This window comes from Anticarsia gemmatalis, chromosome 6 (assembly GCF_050436995.1).
Source record: "Anticarsia gemmatalis isolate Benzon Research Colony breed Stoneville strain chromosome 6, ilAntGemm2 primary, whole genome shotgun sequence".
Lineage (NCBI taxonomy): Eukaryota > Metazoa > Arthropoda > Insecta > Lepidoptera > Erebidae > Anticarsia > Anticarsia gemmatalis.
The window spans coordinates 1,470,236-1,490,233 of record NC_134750.1 but is presented as its reverse complement, the minus strand read 5'-3'; the positions used below and the strand labels follow the sequence as shown (position 1 = coordinate 1,490,233).

Genomic DNA, 19,998 nt, shown 5'->3' with positions numbered 1-19,998 from the left:
AACTTTATGATATGTCTGATATCCTAATATTTATAGAGTTTCTTACTATCGATAGGTATCGATAAAAAAAATTACAATAATTTAAAAATTTTGACACTTAGACGATACGAACTCGATAGCAACTAACCATCGCACATTTGTCACTGTCATTTAAAAAATGTCCGTATCCTAGAAACTAACTTGGTAATATTACACAAACCACCTAATCTACTTATAACATGTTTATCGAATGCAGTTCACCGAAACACTACCATATTAGGATGAAATATGTAAATGATGGAAAACTAACGTAACCAGATTTATATCGTGTTCGAGGTCAAAAACACTCGTGTTGATGTGTTGACGGATTGTGCTCATAAATTAAAAAGACTTGATATCCGTAATTAGGAAATGTATTGGGAAAAAGTTGGAGTGATTATTTTGGTACAGGCTTGCAATATTAATTACTGTCCCACTGCTGGGTTGCGGACTGACAGAATGAGGGATTGAAAGAGGAGATTTCTCCACCACGCTGACCAAGTTCGAGTTGAGGACTTTACATCAACTTTAGAACTTATTTTAAGAACTCTTAGGATTGCGAGATTTCCGCACAATGATTTTAATTTACTTTAAAATATGGCCTCCTATTTTACCTTTTGGTAGCTGACCAGCAATTTATATTTATGAAATATAAATTTTTGCTTTGTAAGTAATAAATGCGTTCCCATACTAACATACATACTTCGTAACTTTTGGGCTTAGGCAATTAAATCGTCAGTACTCACTGTTAATCACTCACGATTAACAGTACATAATGTATCTAATTATAAAATCTCTAATAAGAGTATTTCAAGTATGTTCATCTATCACCTGCACTTCCTTCTAGACATATTCCCTATTAGGTAAGACGTACTAACACCACCACATTCTAACTCTGACATCCCAACAAATCAAGCACGTAATCTAATTGGAACGGCTTCATTTAGATTTTAACGCGGTTTTACTTGTAATTTACTAAGAAATTATGATAGAAAAGTATTTATTTAGAACTTTAGAACTGATATAATATAAAGATTATGAATTGGATATGGAAAAGGTTTTAGTAACACTAAAAACTTTATATAGAGTAAATTTTACGCTCTAAAAATATATCAGGATTTGTAAATTAGGTACATATTTATATTACTGAACGCTTAAACACGAAAGACTCTATATGTCTCTTACGCTATAACTACTGTATCGATTTGGACGCAATTTGGCAGTACAATAGATTAAAATAAACTAAACACGCATGCTTTCCGTCATTTCTTTTTTCACACGTAGAAAACCGACCGCAGATATTTGTAGTTCATGCAAGAATGACGAAATAAAGTGGACTAGAGAATAATATCGTAATCTAGACATACAAACCCATTATATTACTAGATTACTAATAAGGAAATCATTCTGTACCAAATGTTATTACGCATTACGTTCTAAAATAGGTATTCAGATATCTTTCGTTTAATGTTTACGAGTGTAGTATTAAGATTATTGCTGAAATTAGCTTTTAAGAACATGTTTTAATGAGAAATTCAATATGCATTTATTAGTTTACCGCATACAAATGACTATTCGATATTTTAGCTGGTTAGTAGTTTATTCAATTTCTATATTGATTTTGGGTAAGAATCTAGTTTTTGAACCTCATATATTCAACTTACTCTAAGTAAAATTGAACCAAATTCGGTTCAACAGTTTCATCGTGAAAAACCTCCACTCATCCGCATTTCTTCAAAACAAAAACAAAACGTAGCGTGTTGTAAGAAACATAAGGAAAAGCCTCTACTGTCTCAACCAATCAAAATCAGCCTATTTCTGCCTTTAAAAAACCCTAAACTTTGTAGCTCACGTCAATACTTTAATACGCGAAATGTTGCGAAATATTGAACCAGATTGTTTTTAATTAGCTTGCGTGCATATAAAACTTATTGGCAGTCCGTCAATTTTGAAGTGTCGTCGCCTATTTACGCAGAAGGCGTATCTAGGTGTTACTGGTTCAGTTACCAGTACCTAGGTATCAGTTGATATAATTTAGTGATCGCGCTTCAACGGCCTAAATGGAATGAATTAGTCATTTTATCGTGTGGTGGTATTGATAGCGAATGTTTGTCTTACAGTAAAATAATTTACGTGATCATTTTCATTATCATCATTGGCCTGTGTTCATCTATTGCAGATGATTCAGATGGCAATATTATCGATGATGAATATTGATTCAGTTTTATCAAGTTACGAGCATTAGGTAGAAAGTTAAAATGTTTTGGAGAAAATAGTTCTCGCAAAATACGCTAGGGGCGCTGATCCGCTTACACAAAAATGATTTCGACTCTACTGATTTAATACGAGTTCTACTGCCATTACTAAAAAGAATTATAACATGAATTTATTAAATTTATAAAAAGGATATTTTTTAATTTCAAAGTGAAGAAAAAGCTTCTTTATTAGTTTCGTCGAACCTTTTCTAACCCAAATTATGAGTTCAATTTTTAATTTCCGGCATTTTCTTTCATTAAGTTTACTGCTTAAAAATTATCTGGAAGCTTGTAAATGTTTTCGGAAAATGGGAACAAGATGAGATTGTATGGAAGCAAACCACTTCACTGGAAAAATGTTTAGAAACTAGTTCAGAGCACTGCTACTCGGTTCCCTTCGTTGAATATTCCGTGAGAGCTATAAAAAAGTCATCGGAGGAATTTCTCAAAAACGCTTGGCCATTTTGGTTATTTTTTATGTTTTCTCACTACACCTGAATATCGCTATCAAAAATAGAGTACCTAGCGACATTGTTCGAATCCCCACAACAATTTAAGAAAAAATATGTGATGACTAGTTCACATTTACGTTACCTATAGTTTATACATCTACAAAATCTTACCCAATCAGCCAAAATCTCAAAAATATCTTGCCACTACTGGAACTTTAGCCGCATTTCCCCGCTACAACTGCGCCCGCGCATCAATTACATAAGAGTCGTGTTCATTACAGTATCAATAATTCAATATTTCACCTCACCATCGTCGTGTTGGATAATTCCATGATTGATAGCCTGTTATGTACCTTAAGTGTTACAGATTTTATGTTATGTACCTATTATGAGTGTTGCGAAATCTATGTAATCGTTTAGCAGTTTGATAAGCGATTGTGGCTCTAATTTTTATGCAAAATACGAGTCAGTTTTGGACGATTAACTAAAACTAGATAGGCTATTATTTAACTGGTAAATATAAGATAATGTCATAATCAATAAAAACTGATGTCATCCTTTTGTGAAGTAGATCAATCATAATTTAAGGCTTCCAATTTTTTTTACAACTTCTTGATAATTATACCAATAGTAAAGGTATCGGGCGTCGTGGGTTCCATCCCCACACGGAACAACTATTTCTATGATCCACAAATACACCGTTTGGTTCTGGCTGTACTTTTTGTCCATCATTTATAATATTATGTTGGTAAACATTCCCGTTAGTTGAGACTAGTTTTTCCTGCGACAATTGTCTTTTTTAAGTAAAGAAAAACCTGCATATTTCTTTAACATGAACAGTAGTCGGCTCGTACTGATTATAGATTAAACCTTTGGTTCATTAGTTAAACAATCTTGTGTTATTAACATTGAAGCATATCCAATAGATTAATACTCCCTGCATCCTTTTAATGATTGGTCATTATTTCTCACCTTGGGGCCTAAAATGTTGCATGTAGAAAAATCTTACAAAATATTTAAATTTTCTTTATAATTTTATATGGGAATTAATTCCAACATGCTTAATAAAATTTTTGTGAAGCAGCGTTTATTTTACTGGCGCATTTTAGTGAAGAGCTTGCATCTTTTTGTTTCATACCTACATTCTCAGACCCCTCGATCGCTTGTTTCTTCTAGCAATTTTTCTAGATTCGGGCTCAGATCATTTACTTATATCCGTTTGGGCCTTCCTTGCCTTCGCAAACCATCTTGATTTCATGCTGAAATTGGTCAAATTATGATAAAATTCTTAACTAGGTTTTTAACAGACAAACATAATTAAGTAATATATGTATAGGTATTATAATGTTACGCCAAGCCTTCAAAACGTCATTTTACCGCTACAAAACATCCATTATACAAGAAACATGCGATACACAAACCATAGCGTTTCGTCACTATCCGTGTGCCAGTTTCTTAACACTCGCACTAAATGAGCCAGAGAAATGACGGACCGCTATTAATATTGTAATAGCACGAAATTGCAACTAATAACTGATTACAAGTAGTATGCACCATTTAACTGTATGTGTCTGAATATAGCAGCAAAGCAGCGTTTGTTGCTATATTCAGAAGCACTTATTAAAGGCGAAAAGGGAAAATCTAGACAATGAGAGAAACAAAGGGTTGTAATAGAGACGTTACAACAACGGCGTTCTTTCGTTCTATCACCAGTAACGCGATTTTCTACTAGTATCGATTATCTATAACTAGCTGGATATTGATAGTCGATAGTGGTAGTTATCGAGAATCAGCGCCTCTAGTGGGCGCAGTAGGAAGTATTTTTGCAGTAAATTTTAAATGTCAAACTGTCGATACTCGATAATATAGACTACACAGAATCACGCTATCGCACTCCTTACAGGCGTCTTACGTCGCGTTCACATTTTTACAGTATCTTGTGGCTTTATGCAGACACTCAAAGTTATTTTGCGTGAAAAAAAGATTGACTAGAAAATAAATGGTGTAATTTGCGCATAAATTCACGCACTGAAAGCTGATTGAATGATTAGTGTTAAAAAATATGATGTATTTATCGTTCTTGGTTATAAAATTACGACGCGAAGGATTATTTGAATTACTCGATACGATGCGGCGTCGAGTGGATGCAAATCCTTGAGCAGTTTTTGTTTAATTCTAACCTCAAAGCAGGAAGAGTCTACATCTTTTAAATTAGACCACTCATTCCTTTAGTAAACAATAACTGAGTTAAGCTACCTTCGGCACGGACACTTTAAAGATTGGTGGCCACTTAGGTGTTTTAAATTGAGCGTTACGACACTTTAGACGGCATGTGAAAGTCGATCCCAGTTATGATATAAAAAAAATAAGATATAATTTTTACTCCATGTCAAAGACCATGGTTTGAACAACTTTGACACTAGATTACCACCATTAACGATACGATAATTAATAAAAGGAAAAATAAATAAAGTAAGGTCATCACGTTATTTTTCATGACAGTTGTACAAAGTAACTGTCAATACAAAATGAAGGTTTAGCAATAACCTAGTACATTTGTAAACAGAACCGGTTGTAATAGTGTAATTATAGAATAACGGTATTAACATCGGATTTACATGTCATTAGCTATGTCAAGGTGGAATTACACGGCAACTCGGAATATTTATGAGAAAGTTATCTTTTGTAATTCAATAGATTTATTTGTGTTAGAATAAAATATATTTTGACATGTCTTTTACACTATAACTGGTTCAACTAAGTGGTCTTGAAACCTTAAAATCGAAAAAACCTTATAAAACCCTTAAAACGTTCTAATTAATCGTTGGCACTGAAATCTTAAAATCGAGGATCAAGATCATATACTTACTTTTTTTTATTATTGATCAAAATATGTTTAAATATATATTGCTATTTCTTAAAAGAAATAAAGCTTTTTAGAGCTTTTAGAAACAGGGTTTATATAGCAAATTTAAAATAAGCAAAATGTGTTTTATGCCTTTTTGTAGAGATTATGAATCTCCCAAATGAGGGCACAAGATCAACTATATATCTTCCTACGCAGTACTAGGTACATTTCTGTAACGTACTTTTACGACATAGTTGTCTGAGATAAATTAGTACTAAACCGATAAAGCTTCGGCCCTACATCCTTAAGTACCTAAGTACTAAAACAACCGGTAGCTTTGAAGCAAAGTGAATTAACCTTACGTAATCAATATTGCTAACTCCCGTGAGAATTGCATATCTATGATAGTTAAATTATCTATCTATTAAATATGGGTACAGCAAGTTATGAACATAATTAAAATTAGCTTTTCTTATTAAGGATTGTCAGGAAGATGTTGATGTAACCGTTTGTGTGTTGTGCTATGGAAAGTTGTCATGTAACCTTATGCCAAAGCAGTGTACAGGGTTTAAGGCCCAGTTAAGATATCCCTTTGAAACAATATTTTGTAGTAATAATAAATGCCTTGCCTGTTTTTTCGAATACTGTATTCGGCGTGGCCAACTTCTGGTCAAAAATTGTATAAGAAATATTATGGTGAGTTCTTGACACGACAGAAGAAGAAGCTTGTTTATTACACATTTACACCAAAATCACTGTACCTTTTTGAGAAACACGAAGCCAGCGTTATTAGGCCAGTTTCAGTCATCAGTGATATGATAAAGCCTTTAGGAGGACCAAAAGGATATAACTAAAACAATTTAATTAGTAATGAGGATGTTACTAAGGCAATACGATTCAAAGATAACATATCCAATTATTACCAATAACTAAAATACTCTTTCTTTTTTTCCAGATACTTCGTAAGCACAGTCCTGCAGTTCCAGATTTACCGGGCACTATGCGAAAGGACCGGGCAGTTCATCCCAGGCGACCCGACACACCCGCTGCACAAGTGCGACATCTACAGGAACCCGGAGGCTGGAAGAATTCTGACGTGAGTATTTGTTAATTTATTGATACATAGATCTCGAAAGATCGAAATTGAGAAGAAAAATTAAGAAGGCTGATCCCATTACTGTATGGAATGTATTTCAAGGAAGGGAAAAGAAGATTGATGCTCGAGTGACATTAAAGTCAACAATTGCAAAACGAGGACTCGAACAAAAATCTTTGAAAGGATTTTTTGCAAACATATAATTATGTTGAAAATTTATATTTGCGAAATCAATTTCCCAGAGGCACGGTTAATAAAAATTCGAAAAGCAAAGTAATATGTCACCTTCAAAAACACCAACAAAAAAGCATTCAATCAACCCTGAAATTATTTTTCCGTTTATCAAAAACAATCAACATTCACTTCAATTCACAAGAGTGACAACCTTAACACTTACTTAGGTATGAGATCTAATTGATATTACTTTATCTATAATAACAGATTATGATCACTTGTAACTATGGTTCTATCCCGGATTGGTTTGTGTCACAGTTAATAAATTATTTGGTAAATAATCATTTTCTGGAATTGCATAGATTTCCCGGGAATAGGTAATTTTTCCAGGTCCATAAGTTCTACCAGTGTTAAGCGTTTTCAAGCTTCCGAAAATTATTCAAAAGCCACGTGTTTCGATTTCTTATCATCAGTTTTTGCCCATAAGTCAAAGTAAGGTATCGTATTGCCTTTGTATTGAGAGTTTGATACATAAAACCTAACTTGTCAAAACAGATTCTTCAGTACACCCTAGAGATGGTCTGCTTTAACAAAAACATAGTAATACTCAAAATTCAATAATATTCTAATCCAAAAAACTCGTTTCTCTGTTCTGTTCGTAAAATACAAACAAACAGACAAACATTCCCAAGTCCACAATAATTCAATTTTACATAAAACCGATATAAATCTCTCAGCGGTTTACCCTTGACCGCGGTAACGGTGGTTTGAACTATATTATTTATAACAATAGCACATAATAGCAGTTATAAAATAGTAGCTGTTTGTTCTTGCGCTTCGAAAGGCAAAGGTTATAGATAAATTATGACTTTAGGTGTTATTGAGCGGAAGTTTAATGTTGTTATATTTTAGCAGTAATTTTAGGCAATCGATATTTGTTGATCCTTGACTCTTAGTTCTTTAATAGAACCCTTTAAAGTATCTGCTGAGCAAGAGGTGTAAGACCTTAAGCTTCTTATTGCTGTGTGTTCCTGGCATACCCCCTTGAAGTGGAGAGCTAGGGGGGGCAATATTCATGCCCGCCCCCGCTCGGAGGTGGGCCCGCATCCAAAGCGGGCCGTCACCGGCTGGGACGCGGAGTATCCAATTGGAGGTACCGCGTCCTGGCCACTTTATGGTGACAGTTGAAGGAACACCGTCAGGTTTTTAGTCGGTATGCCCAAATTTAAAAGCCGGAACGCCTAGCCGGCGGGAGCGCCCGACAGACCCCCGCTACCTCCCTGGAGCGGGACATGCAGTAATACATTTTCCTGACGAAAAAAAAAAGGAGTCCTAAGAAGAGGTCAGGTCTTGTACATCATAGTGGGCCGAGACTCTGCATTACTTTAAAAACTGTATGTAGTCATTTTAGGCACTCGATATTTGTAATGATCCTGGACTCTTAGTTCTTTAATAGAACGGATTAAAATATCCTGTCCAAGAGGTGTAAGACCTTAAGCTTTCTGAGAAGGAGTCCTAGGAAGTGAAGGTCTTAAATCCACTATACGGTGCCGATTTTAGACTATGCACTGCTTTAAAAACTATACTCCCCTATACTAAGTATTGAATACCCAAAGTACAATTAATCCTATTTTTTTAAGAGATTTATTACAGCAGAAAATGTATTCTTGCATACATAGATATTGCAAAACATAAAAAAATTGTAAACTGTACGATATTTTTACCGCTCTATGGAAACAAGACTGAATATTATAACAAACAATATTATCTCTGTTACAATTTACGCTAATAAAGTTACTCATGACAACGTTGCAACTCCAAAAAAATGCATTTTAATTCCAGTGTAATCAAATTACATCATTAATTACCCACGCTTAAATCACAAAGCAAAATCAACCTTTACACCATGATATAAGTCTCAAAATCCTGTGATTTATTGCTCACAAAAGTTAGCTTAGCAACTGTTTGAAACTCAACTTTTTGACATGCGTGTAGAGTTCATTATCCTTTGTGAATATTTGGCTAAAAATAAACTGATACTGTATTGTGATTTCGACTTTATTTCTAGTGGCAAAAGGTTGGTTTTGTAATAAGTTGTGAAGTATAAAAATAAAGCATAGTGCAGACAATTGCGCGTCTCCGCACGGATGTGGCCAATTGACGCTGATGCGGGCCGCATTATTACATTTTATTCCTAATACACATTGTTGAATTTCGTGTTAAATTGATTACATAATAATATAGAGTGTTAAAGGCTAATAGGCGCTTGGCAACAGGATTATACCCTTTATAAGATTCACTTAGGAATACTGAGCAAATATATTTTAGAAATTTCTAGAAAAATTATAAAAATGCAAATAGTGGTTCGTTACAAATCTGAAACTGTGATCAATCAACAATTAAGTAATTCAGGCCGTAACTTAAAAAGTTTTAGCTCAAATGACTATCAACTCACTATTTACATCTTTTTCTACGTCAAGTTAACATTAAAATAAATTTATGTAAATGTTGTGTTAAAATATTTAGCAAAATGTCTGAATAATTTTTGATAAAACAAGGCTCTTAAAAGCCTATTTTGAATTGCATAACCGTCACAACCAAAACTGTTTCAAATGTGTATATATGTGCATAATTTAGATAAAATTGTGGGCAATCTAGATAAGGATTCCATCAAGCTATTTTAGAACGCTTTAGTTTCGATATGATATGAGATATCATTGATTTTTTTGATAAATATTGCTCAATAGTCGTCTGAGTTTGGTTACGTGGAAGCCCCTATTACATGGGACCAATTTTGTTAATGGCGAAACGTAAATGTATTTCAAACACCTCTGCCTAACCTTATAACAGACGTGATTGTATGTATGTATATTTATTACAAACTAACATATATTATTCTATTTGATTGGTTCCTGCTTCCAATAAGTGCTCAGCTATAGTGAATTTGCCGGCTGTGATATGTTTCTTGACCCCTTCATCAATCAAAATCAAATCATTTATTAATTTAGGTCAAATATAGACCCTTATGATAGTCGTTACAGTTACTGAATCTACCACTAGCTCGGATAGGGGGAAGAGCCTTATGAGAAGAGCTAGCAAGAAACTCACGGTCACTCTTTTCAATCGCCAAAAGTTTTGCAATGTGGTTAATACAATAATTGATCATGCGAGGCGCTGCCAACAATCAATGATATAGACTTATTGTCAAATCATCTATAATTCTATCAGTCTGCCGCAACTACAATCCAACTTATAAGCCCTATTTTTATCGCTTATCACCGTTAAAATACTATTATAACCATAAACTAGTACATAATATATGTATGTATGTATGTACGTGTCGGTTTGTTCACAAAACTGGTTCGCAAGTATACGATAGTTCATCGATATTGTTACACTTACATAATTCACTCAAACTGTGCCTTTCGCATTTGCGTATTTAGACATAACATATACTTAGATGTTATGTAAAATAAGCAATGTCTTGTTGCGGAAAATTGAGTAATTTAGTATGTTATTTAACTAAAAGCTTTAGATGAAATGAAGCACTGCAATACGCATGTTAGTTTCGAGAAGAGCAATTACAGTCATTAACGAAACCATTAATTACTGTATGATTGACAATCATAGGCACTAGTAGGTTATATCAGCCAAGGCGATTTTTAAAAAAAGTTGATGTTGTATTATACAAATATTTTTTTAAGGGTTTCAGATTTCACAGTACAGTAAATAAAAAATCACTTTACAGGCTACTTAAAGAACAAATTACTTCGACAGGGTATGAACAGTACATTCTATACATTGAGTATAATAAATACCGCTATTTACATAACAAATAACAGTATTATATTTTATGAATGTTATTAAAAAGAAAGAACTATATATATAACTATAAAGCTAGAAATTCTAGCCTCCTTTCTTGATTCAAAAGAAAAACACAATACCAAGTACTCAATTTCAATTTAAATCTATCGTACAAGCGTGTACAAAGCGAATAGTATCGTGGTCGTGACTACTTGTGGCCTAATTACCATTGTGCTGTAGGAAGCTTGGGCATATGGGTCGAGCCTTGTGAAACCAGCGCACTGGACCTAACTATTGGAGACCTAAAATGCTGCGTTGGGCAAAGCTTTTGTTTGAATTAAAATAGTTTTACGACTGATTTTAGCAATAACTAGCCGACCCGCGCAACTTCGCTTGCGTCACATGAGAATGGGTCATGATTTTCCCCGTTTTAGTTACATTTTTTATTGCTACTCTGCTCCTATTGGTTGTAGCGTGATGATATATAGCCTATAGCCTTCCTCGATAAATGGACTATCTAACACTGAAAGAATTTTTCAAATCGGTGCAGTAGTTCCTGAGATTAGCGCGTTCAAACAAACAAACAATCAAACAAACAAACTCTTCAGCTTTATAATATTAGTATAGATTTTACTGAGCACTGTTTGAAACAAATTCGGAGTTTGATCAGGAAACGTTTCTAGAAGAATGTCTAAAGAAAGCACACGACAGGAAGTCTTCTTTTTAGTCTAAATTTGTGTCTTAACTGCTGAGCTAGAGTTTCATCTCGGAAATAGCGAGGGGTTGTAGTGATATGTATATAAAATAAGCTAATAGCTTTTTTCTTACTAAAATAAGCAGAAACAGACAACGCTACTTCCTACGATCAGTACAAACTTCCTTTGCTCCATTTCCATCCATACATCTTGTCCTACAGGAATGTAGGTATGTAGGTGATTACCTATATTATTAAAACAGTAGCTCAATTCTCTATTACTATCGACTACAGACAACCGAACTGTCATCGAGAAATTTTGTATGAAAATCTGATCAGCGCCTCTGACGGGCGTAGTAAAAACTTTTTTGGCAGTACATTTCGATAGCTAGCCGGTTGTCGATAGTGGTAGAGAATCGAGGTACAGAACGATGTATGTATAAGGCTTGTGAACTGAATGGAACATACTTAACAAATAAGATAGTCTCATGTATGTCGTATGTCCAGTACAATCGCACATGCAATCTATGTGACTCAGGCACTTACGATGACTGCACAGCACACATTTACATTCTTGTCACTGAGCACATTGTCTCACGCGCTAAATCAACACTTACTGGCGCCAAATCGGAAGTAATTTTGTCACACTTGAGAAACCTAGTCGGTTTTCCTGTTATTTATTGCAATTATTCAGTTTTATACTAAAAAATACGCGATAGTTATTCAAAAGTGGTACAAAATTGCATCACTGAATTCATACAACAAACATAGACAACCTGTGGGTTAACGCAGGTCCCATGAGCTGCTAGCGAGATACATTATTACTAAAGGCTGATCTTAGGAATTCTGTGAGAAAAAAAAACTTAAAAACATCTTTCCATTGTGGAACACCCGAAACTTTGTTTACGATATCACGGGTTTGATTTAAAGACTTTATTTTATTCTATATCTTGATCTTCTTAAAAGTGTAAGTTATTTTGTAAAGCGTCATTTTAGCCGCCCACCGACATAGACTACATTTTATCCCATAGACTGGACACTTATGTAATGCAGATCCAAATCAGTTTTATAGCGGCTATACACGATTGCGCTGTGAGAATCTTATTGAACCACGTTAACTGTTCAAGTTATGTAGGTTAAGCTACTTTCACTGTTTATAGGAATTTGATGGGTGGGAATTTATGGGTTCCTAGAATATGTTAAGATGCTATTACCGATGATTTAGGTACAATTTAAGGATAGCTAACGAAACAAAATCCGAAGAATCCTTGTAAAGATTAGATCCTTTTATTAGTACAAAGTAGACATCTAGAATTCTAAGAAGCAAATCCTAAACACGGGACTGACTAGAAGTACTAAAAGGGGACGTAAATTTATATTTATTCATTTATGTAACGTTCTTGATTGACATAACAATTTTTATATTAAATTTATCTTAATAACATTCAAATACGAATCGGCTAGAGATACCCTGAATACCAAATTTTGACATCAAGTATTTAAAACATAAACTATAGGCCTAGTTTTCTATAAATATCTTTAAAATCTAAAATTATAATCATTTTGCAGTTCATTATTAATTTATCGAGTCTTCATTAATTTAACATAAATAATGATTTGTCAAGAGCGCATTTGTAATGGCGTATAAATAAAGGATCGTGATCAAAATGTTCGGCAACTTTGGTATGAGATTAATAAGCCTTCGATAGTTAATTGTTTTCGTAGCCTTATTAGTTACTTGTTAGTACATAGTTATGACAAGGCAATTTCATAGTTGAATTGTGTGAGACTTTAAAAAAAATACGCAGCAAAATTTTATTTTAAAATAATGTCTTTCAAATAAAGTATACAATTTTCACCGAACCAATAAAATTATAGGACCTTTACAATCAGTAGAAACAGAATGGCACTAGAGTCAAAATTTTAATCTGTTTGACCATGAGAATACAATTAAAGCCATTGGTTGCAATAACTAGGAAATAATTTTATTCACCAGTACCTATTAAACTACATAATATGTTAAAGCTCGTCCCGTTAATCCCGTAACAAAAATAAGAAAATAAATAAACCACTATAATATTATTATTATCATTAGCATGCTTAGGGAAGAAGTATATTCTTCTTGTTCACTCATAGAACATATTATAAAAACATAAGATTTGTATGAAAGCATGTTCGTTTAACTTTCACGCAAAAACTACTCAACGTATTGTCCTAATATTCACTACACATATGGTTTATAACCTAGAATAACACACAGTATACTTTTAACCCCGGGAAATGTATTCACGCGGACAAAGTCGCAGGCAAAAGCTATCCAAAAAACTAATTATCTTCTCCAAACATTGTCCGCATACACAAAATAATGGCCAAACAAAACACCGCTACTCTCATTTAGTTGTTTACATAACAGATACACAAATATGTATTAATGGCGCATTTCATAAAACAACCACATTAGGCATTACTTGGTAATAAAACTTTTGTAAGATAAGAATTGTTGCGAGTGATTGTGAGTTTTGTAAGGGTCAGTGTTGAGAATACGCATGTTTACATATTAGGGGATTCATCGTCATCATTATACGCTGGTTTAGTTCAACTCCCAGTAGAGGTTTACTTCAATTTCGCATTTTGTAGCCTCACAATGTTAAAATGAGCTGAGATTCCGTAGCGTTAGCTATTTATAAGATTGTCCAAAAAATTATGCAAACTTAGAAAATGCATAATATACCGTAGTTCCTTTGGAAGCAAAACAAGTTCCATATGGTATATTTTACAATCAGAATAACACGAAAGGATTTTTTTTTATTAAAAATTTATTTCTATTAAGCCTTTTCTAAAAAAAACATAACACTTAAACAGAAAATTTTATCTGAGACCATAAAAACGTATTCTATTATTTGTCGTAAAAAATGGGTCAATAAATCTAACCTCATCATTTTCATTCTCCTTTCAACGATCTAATATTGATATTCATTTACAATAGTCTATATTTTTCCCCAAACATGCCAATACAAAGAAACTAGTCTAAGCCCTTACACCTCATTGAAATGGCGGAAGAGCTGCATAATCTGTAGCTAGGAAGCCTAAAGCTTGCATAACGTTTGGTAGCCCTAGTTCAGCATTGTTTTACGGCTACGAATTATATAAGAAAGGTTTAAGTTACATACAATTGACACCCTACATTACTGTGCTAAAGATATTTGAGATGGAGTAACTAGATATCTATGTGAATTACGATACACATCGTTATTATCTAATATCGGCCGAACTGACTGTACTTAGGAAGATTATTTGTCAGCTTAATGTACGAGTAAGTGGGTCTACCGAATTTGATAGTTGGTTCTTAAATTTAAATTTAATATTTTTCATAAGACATTTCGCTGATGAATAACTAGTCTAACACAAAGATAGGTCTGATTCCGTCTCTGTGTTGTAAGCCTGATCTGATGATTATGGTATGATTATGAACTTCATCCCCACTGCGCACAAAACAATATTTTTCCCTCGAGATTGGTCTAATCCGAAGTAAAAATATGACCTACCAAAGTATAAAATCGACAACGTGTAAAATTTGCTGAAATGATTACGAAATTAATAGGAACCTATCCGGAAATACATAAACAATAAACAAACAATATTTTTAAAGAATCATCTTTACATTTTCAGACGTATCATGGAGCGTGGATCCTCGGCACCGTGGACGCAGATCCTTCAAGAAACAATCGGAGAAGGCAGGCTGAACGGTGAAGCTTTGAGAGACTACTTCAGGCCACTGGAAGATTGGCTCCGAAGCGAGAACCTGAGAACTGGAGAATACCTTGGATGGAGTTACGATGGAGACTATTGTAAATTCAGGTAAGAACATTTTAATTACTTGTGGAGGAACGAGGTGATCATGTTCCTCCAACCAAAGGGAGGATCCTCCGACCAGGCGAGGTGATCATGCCTGGTGGGCCTAGGCTGCCCGACTGTTGTAGTCGGGAACTTGTATATATAGTCAGTTGCAGAGCAAACTTCGATAGCGCGATCTAGGACTTGTGACGTCAGTCACACTGCGCGTGGTGGTTGGTTGCGCGCTGGTCCCAGTAGATGTCGCTGTATGTAGCGAGCCGCTACATACTAATAGTTTTAGTACAGACCTCGTTGCTGAACTAAGTCCTTTTTCCATTGGAGTCCAAATAGAATTCATTTTGTCTAGTCCATCTTATAATCCAGTGAAATGGCAGACCGACATGCCCAGCCACAGGTGTTCTCCAAGCTACGGAGATCTTTTGTACTCAACTTTTATATTCGGCGAGTTACTGACAATCTTATCACAAAAAACTCAGAAAAATGCTTGGCCCACCCTAGGATTTTTGTCTTGCAACCGCAGCAGTCACATTCACTTTTACTAATCTATTCTACATAAGGTACTCAACGATCTAATTTCCAATTTCTATATTCCAGTATCGAGACAGCCGGTCTGCAAGTATACGGAGGTTTCTACAACGCTGCCCATCGTCACTTCGACGTCACAAGCTTTCTGGCCATTTTACTCGTATCAGTGTTAACTACGGTCTTCGCCATGCGCTGGCGGTGAAATGAATAAGGACTCTTTAGAATATCTTGTATAAGTTTTATGTATGTTACTGAATATGGTTATAACTACAAAAATCAGTCACTCTATTTTCGAATTTTGATGCTTGTGTTAAGGTTTACTTTAACTTAAATTGGTAGCAGCCTTTTACTGCTAACTTGGGTATCTACAGGACTAATGCATCGCATGAAGCTGCTTTCGATTCCTAAACTGGGCAAAGTGCACTTAATATGAAACTGTTTTTAAGTTATAAACAGACTTTCATGTAATTACAAAAAATAAAGGATGAAGTGACTGGTTTTTGAGCTCAAGTATTTTTTATAAAATTAGATTTTTTTTATGACCAGTGCAATATACTTTTTTTTTATGAAAACAATAATGGTTGAAACTTTATATAAGAGTTATTTTTCTAGTAATTTGAGTTAAATGTTATAATTAATTGTGAATAATAATTAACAACCGTGTCTCTCTCAGGGTTAAATAAAAGTAAAATAACGATTTTTAACAATTATAGTTCGTAAGAAATTTATATATTTTGTAAATAGCTAAAACTAACATGAGATTTTATTGTGATAAATAAATGTAAAACGACATAAAAATACCTTTGTTTTCATTTTAATAGGAATAAAATTTAAAAAAAACGTTTTCTCCGAGTATACAGCTACAAAATGTATTTTTAGGTCACCATTTTTAAGTTTTAGTTTTTCAACCCATAGTGGACTCAAAGCCTAAAACATCCCTCATTGTGGGAGGAAACATATACCTAACAGTGGGACAATACAATTTATTATCGCGAAATATTATTAAACTCCGTCAGAATCATATACCATTGTGGTATAATATCAAACTTAAACGTATCTATACTTATAATAAATCTGTAGAGAGGTCAATTCTGTACATTGAATATATTTAAAAAAAAACCAATGGAGGATGTTTAATAACGGATACTGATACCGAATCTGCAATATTTTTTCAGTACGCACGGGTCAGCTAGTATTTCTAAGCTAAAACCAAACAAAATGTTATCGCTCATGCTAAGGAAACTGTAAGTTGACACATAGAAGGGAAAGAAATTAAGATAGCAATCAAAACCACTGCATGCGGGCAATACAACTAATATCATAATAGAATGGACATAAAGACATCAATTTGTTCACCCTTATAATGACTTATTTATGTGGCCTAAGGTCAGTTGAAGGGCATTATTTTAGACTCATTTATCCTAATTATGTATATTATGCTATATGATTTGGAATAATTGTGGATTGATTTAAGAAGGGTGAATGTAGATGTAAATCTGTGAGCAAGAAACTTTATATACTATAGTTAAAATTTTCTACAAAATGTTAGGTAATCGATTTTATTTGCTTAGACACCAGAAGTAAATGTAGAACAAAAATTATTTTTTATAAGGCTTATGTAAAGTACTCTTCACATTCAATTATTAGACTGCTCTTCATCTTCACAAAATAGGATAGGGTTATTATTTTACTTATTTAATACGAAAGTCTGTTCAGTTGGTTGAGCGTTTTGTATGGATTTTTGCTACACCTAGTTCTAGCACAAAGCTACTAGGTTTTGATGAAATTGAAACCTAGACAGTTTATAATCTATATTACCTTTTATCACAACTTAATTTTCTATATTGTCGTAGTCATGATCAGAAAGCTTATATTTTATACAAATTAGCGAAAACCAGACGAATACTGATACATTTGTTAAAAAAAAATACGTACAAGAAAAACATTGCTTTAATTCGTTCCCTTACGAATGTTTACTTACATTATATTTCGTTCAAAGCGCCCTACGACCAAACATGCCAGCCAAAATAAACAACCGGTATTGGTTCTGCTGACCTAGTAACTTTATCTGTCAAAACAGCCATTAAAAGTCACTGAAATAAGATAAACGATGAAGTTAATGTTATCGAAAGAAGCTTGAAAGTCTGACAACCAGTCTTACCGCAGTGTATCGTGTTATAACCCAGGTGGGTTGTGGAGGTCCGATAGGCAGTCGCTACATGTAAAATTACTGGTATCCAGCTGTAGCAAGTGAGAATGGAAGTTGACTCCAACATTGTTGAAAGAAAAAATAATTATGATGTTGTTATTATTTGACAAGAAAAGTAAGTACATAGTTAGTACTTACTACTTTTCAATACCAGTAGAAGACCTTTCAACGACAGCTGTAAAAGTTTAACCAAATGAGTTGCCTAACTTTACCGATCGGTTACCTTGCTATGTTAAGATCGCATTATATTTCGATATAAGAAGTACCTAAGAGTTGTTTATTCAGAATCCTAGCTGAGGACTCAAACCTATTAATTAATTAGCCACTACAAAATATTTTACGTTTGCCTAGTTATTTATCTTGAGCAAAATATTATTACTATTTCGTTTTTTAACAGTCATGACAATATTGAATTTATGGCGCTCAGGGGAAACGTATCAGTATCCTAATAGGTTCAATGCCTCACAAAAGAAAAATGAGAACTATAAAAAACAAACTAAAGAAAATTGGAGAGACATAGCAAAGCACTCCTACAAATAGCTGCACTCAATTACCTAGCGACGGAGCGCTGCAATCTGTTCAAGTTTATGCTTGCCTGGTACTTTTGGTCCTATTAGAATTGGGCAAATTCTTACTCCGGGTATTCGCGTTGTTATTCTAGTGATGTATTTATAAAATAATGTAACTATTTTCTCAAGCTTATTTTTTTCTCGAAAAACTGTACAACAGAATTTAAAAAAATTAACAATAACCTGTTTCCTCATACAAGAAAAGTTGTCTAAAGATAAAAAAGAAACCTACGGGTATAAAGTTCGAACAGATTCGCTTTACAAAAAACATCGTCATTGCAAACTTAGTATATTTCTAAGCAAACAAATAAACAACAAGGACTCAATTTGGACATTGTTTGCGCTATTAACTGCAGTACCATTCAGCCAGCCCGTCCTTTCATGAATTATATCGTGTTAAACGGTCATTCAAGCGCTTGGAATGTGTAAACTCCTTTGACTTGTGGACGCCTGGTAGCTGTGATACCGTTTAAACGAATAGAGAGGTGCTAATTCTGAAGTATTTCTTATGTTGCATCTCTTTCTAACAAAGATATTTTGGTGCTAACAAGGATGCATCTACTCGTAGTATGCTTGTACTGTTTCTATAAAAATAAGTTTATATTTTTTTTTATATAAAACTTTTGAAATTAGAGACAAGTAACAAAAAACGAAAGGTTTGTTTCGATGGGATGAAAGTAAGAAACAATTTCAATATAAATTGTACTCGTAAAAAAACATTGCTATGGAATGAGATTAATGCAATCCCTTTCCGATTTTCTCGCCATAACCAATGTTTCTAATACACAGTGCAAAATATTAAAATTACGCCAATCTTCAGAATTTCTAAGATACCTTTAGATATTCTAAACACTCACTCCAAATTTAAATCCTTAACACACATAATTATATCAACCAAGCCCCGTATCAAAATTTACTCAACCAAGCACGAGTTAAAATATCAATAGGAACAAAAAAGCTTAAGAGTAAACATAATGCATCCCCTTCCTACGTCCCTCGGTTAACAGGGGAGTGGGCGACCCACTGGCGCCCGATAACTTCTCAACACTTATGGGAGCCTAGTACTCTCGGAATGGTTCGAATTCGTGCCATTGTTCTGCAGTGTACGCCTGGTAGTGATGGAATTTAACGTAGGTGCGTAGGGAAATTAAGTAGGCTCCTTGCGTGTTATGCTATCCTGGTATATTTTGATCAAAATGAATAATTTGCGCACTCGGTAAAAAAATCTAATAGTTATTTGACGCCGGTATAACTTTGCGTAGTAAGTTTTGTTTTAAACGCGGTGATAAAGTTAGTATTAGTAAGTATTATCGTGTTTAATGTACAAATACTTTAATAACTAAATAATTCATTGATATTACAATAAAATAAGATTAAAATTCAGGTCACAGATGCATTGACGTTGTATCACGCAAGGTTGTTAATTTGCGTCGTCAGATTTACATAAATTACATTATTTGTACAATAAAGTAATCAGTTTTATTGTATAAAAAAAAGCA

The 19,998-nt window shown here is 33.9% G+C and overlaps 1 protein-coding gene across 1 annotated transcript in view; it reads left to right on the top strand.

Moving 5' to 3' along the window:
- The window catches only part of Ance-3 (angiotensin-converting enzyme Ance-3), a 179,870-nt gene extending 163,357 nt beyond the window's left edge, over positions 1-16,513 (top strand). Inside the window, exons 10-12 of the mRNA XM_076115152.1 lie at positions 6,529-6,669; positions 15,011-15,199; positions 15,791-16,513. Coding sequence (XP_075971267.1) covers positions 6,529-6,669; positions 15,011-15,199; positions 15,791-15,923 — 463 coding nt within the window. The 3' untranslated portion in view covers positions 15,924-16,513. The remainder of the gene's footprint in view (positions 1-6,528; positions 6,670-15,010; positions 15,200-15,790) is intronic.
- The last annotated feature ends 3,485 nt before the right edge of the window (positions 16,514-19,998 follow it).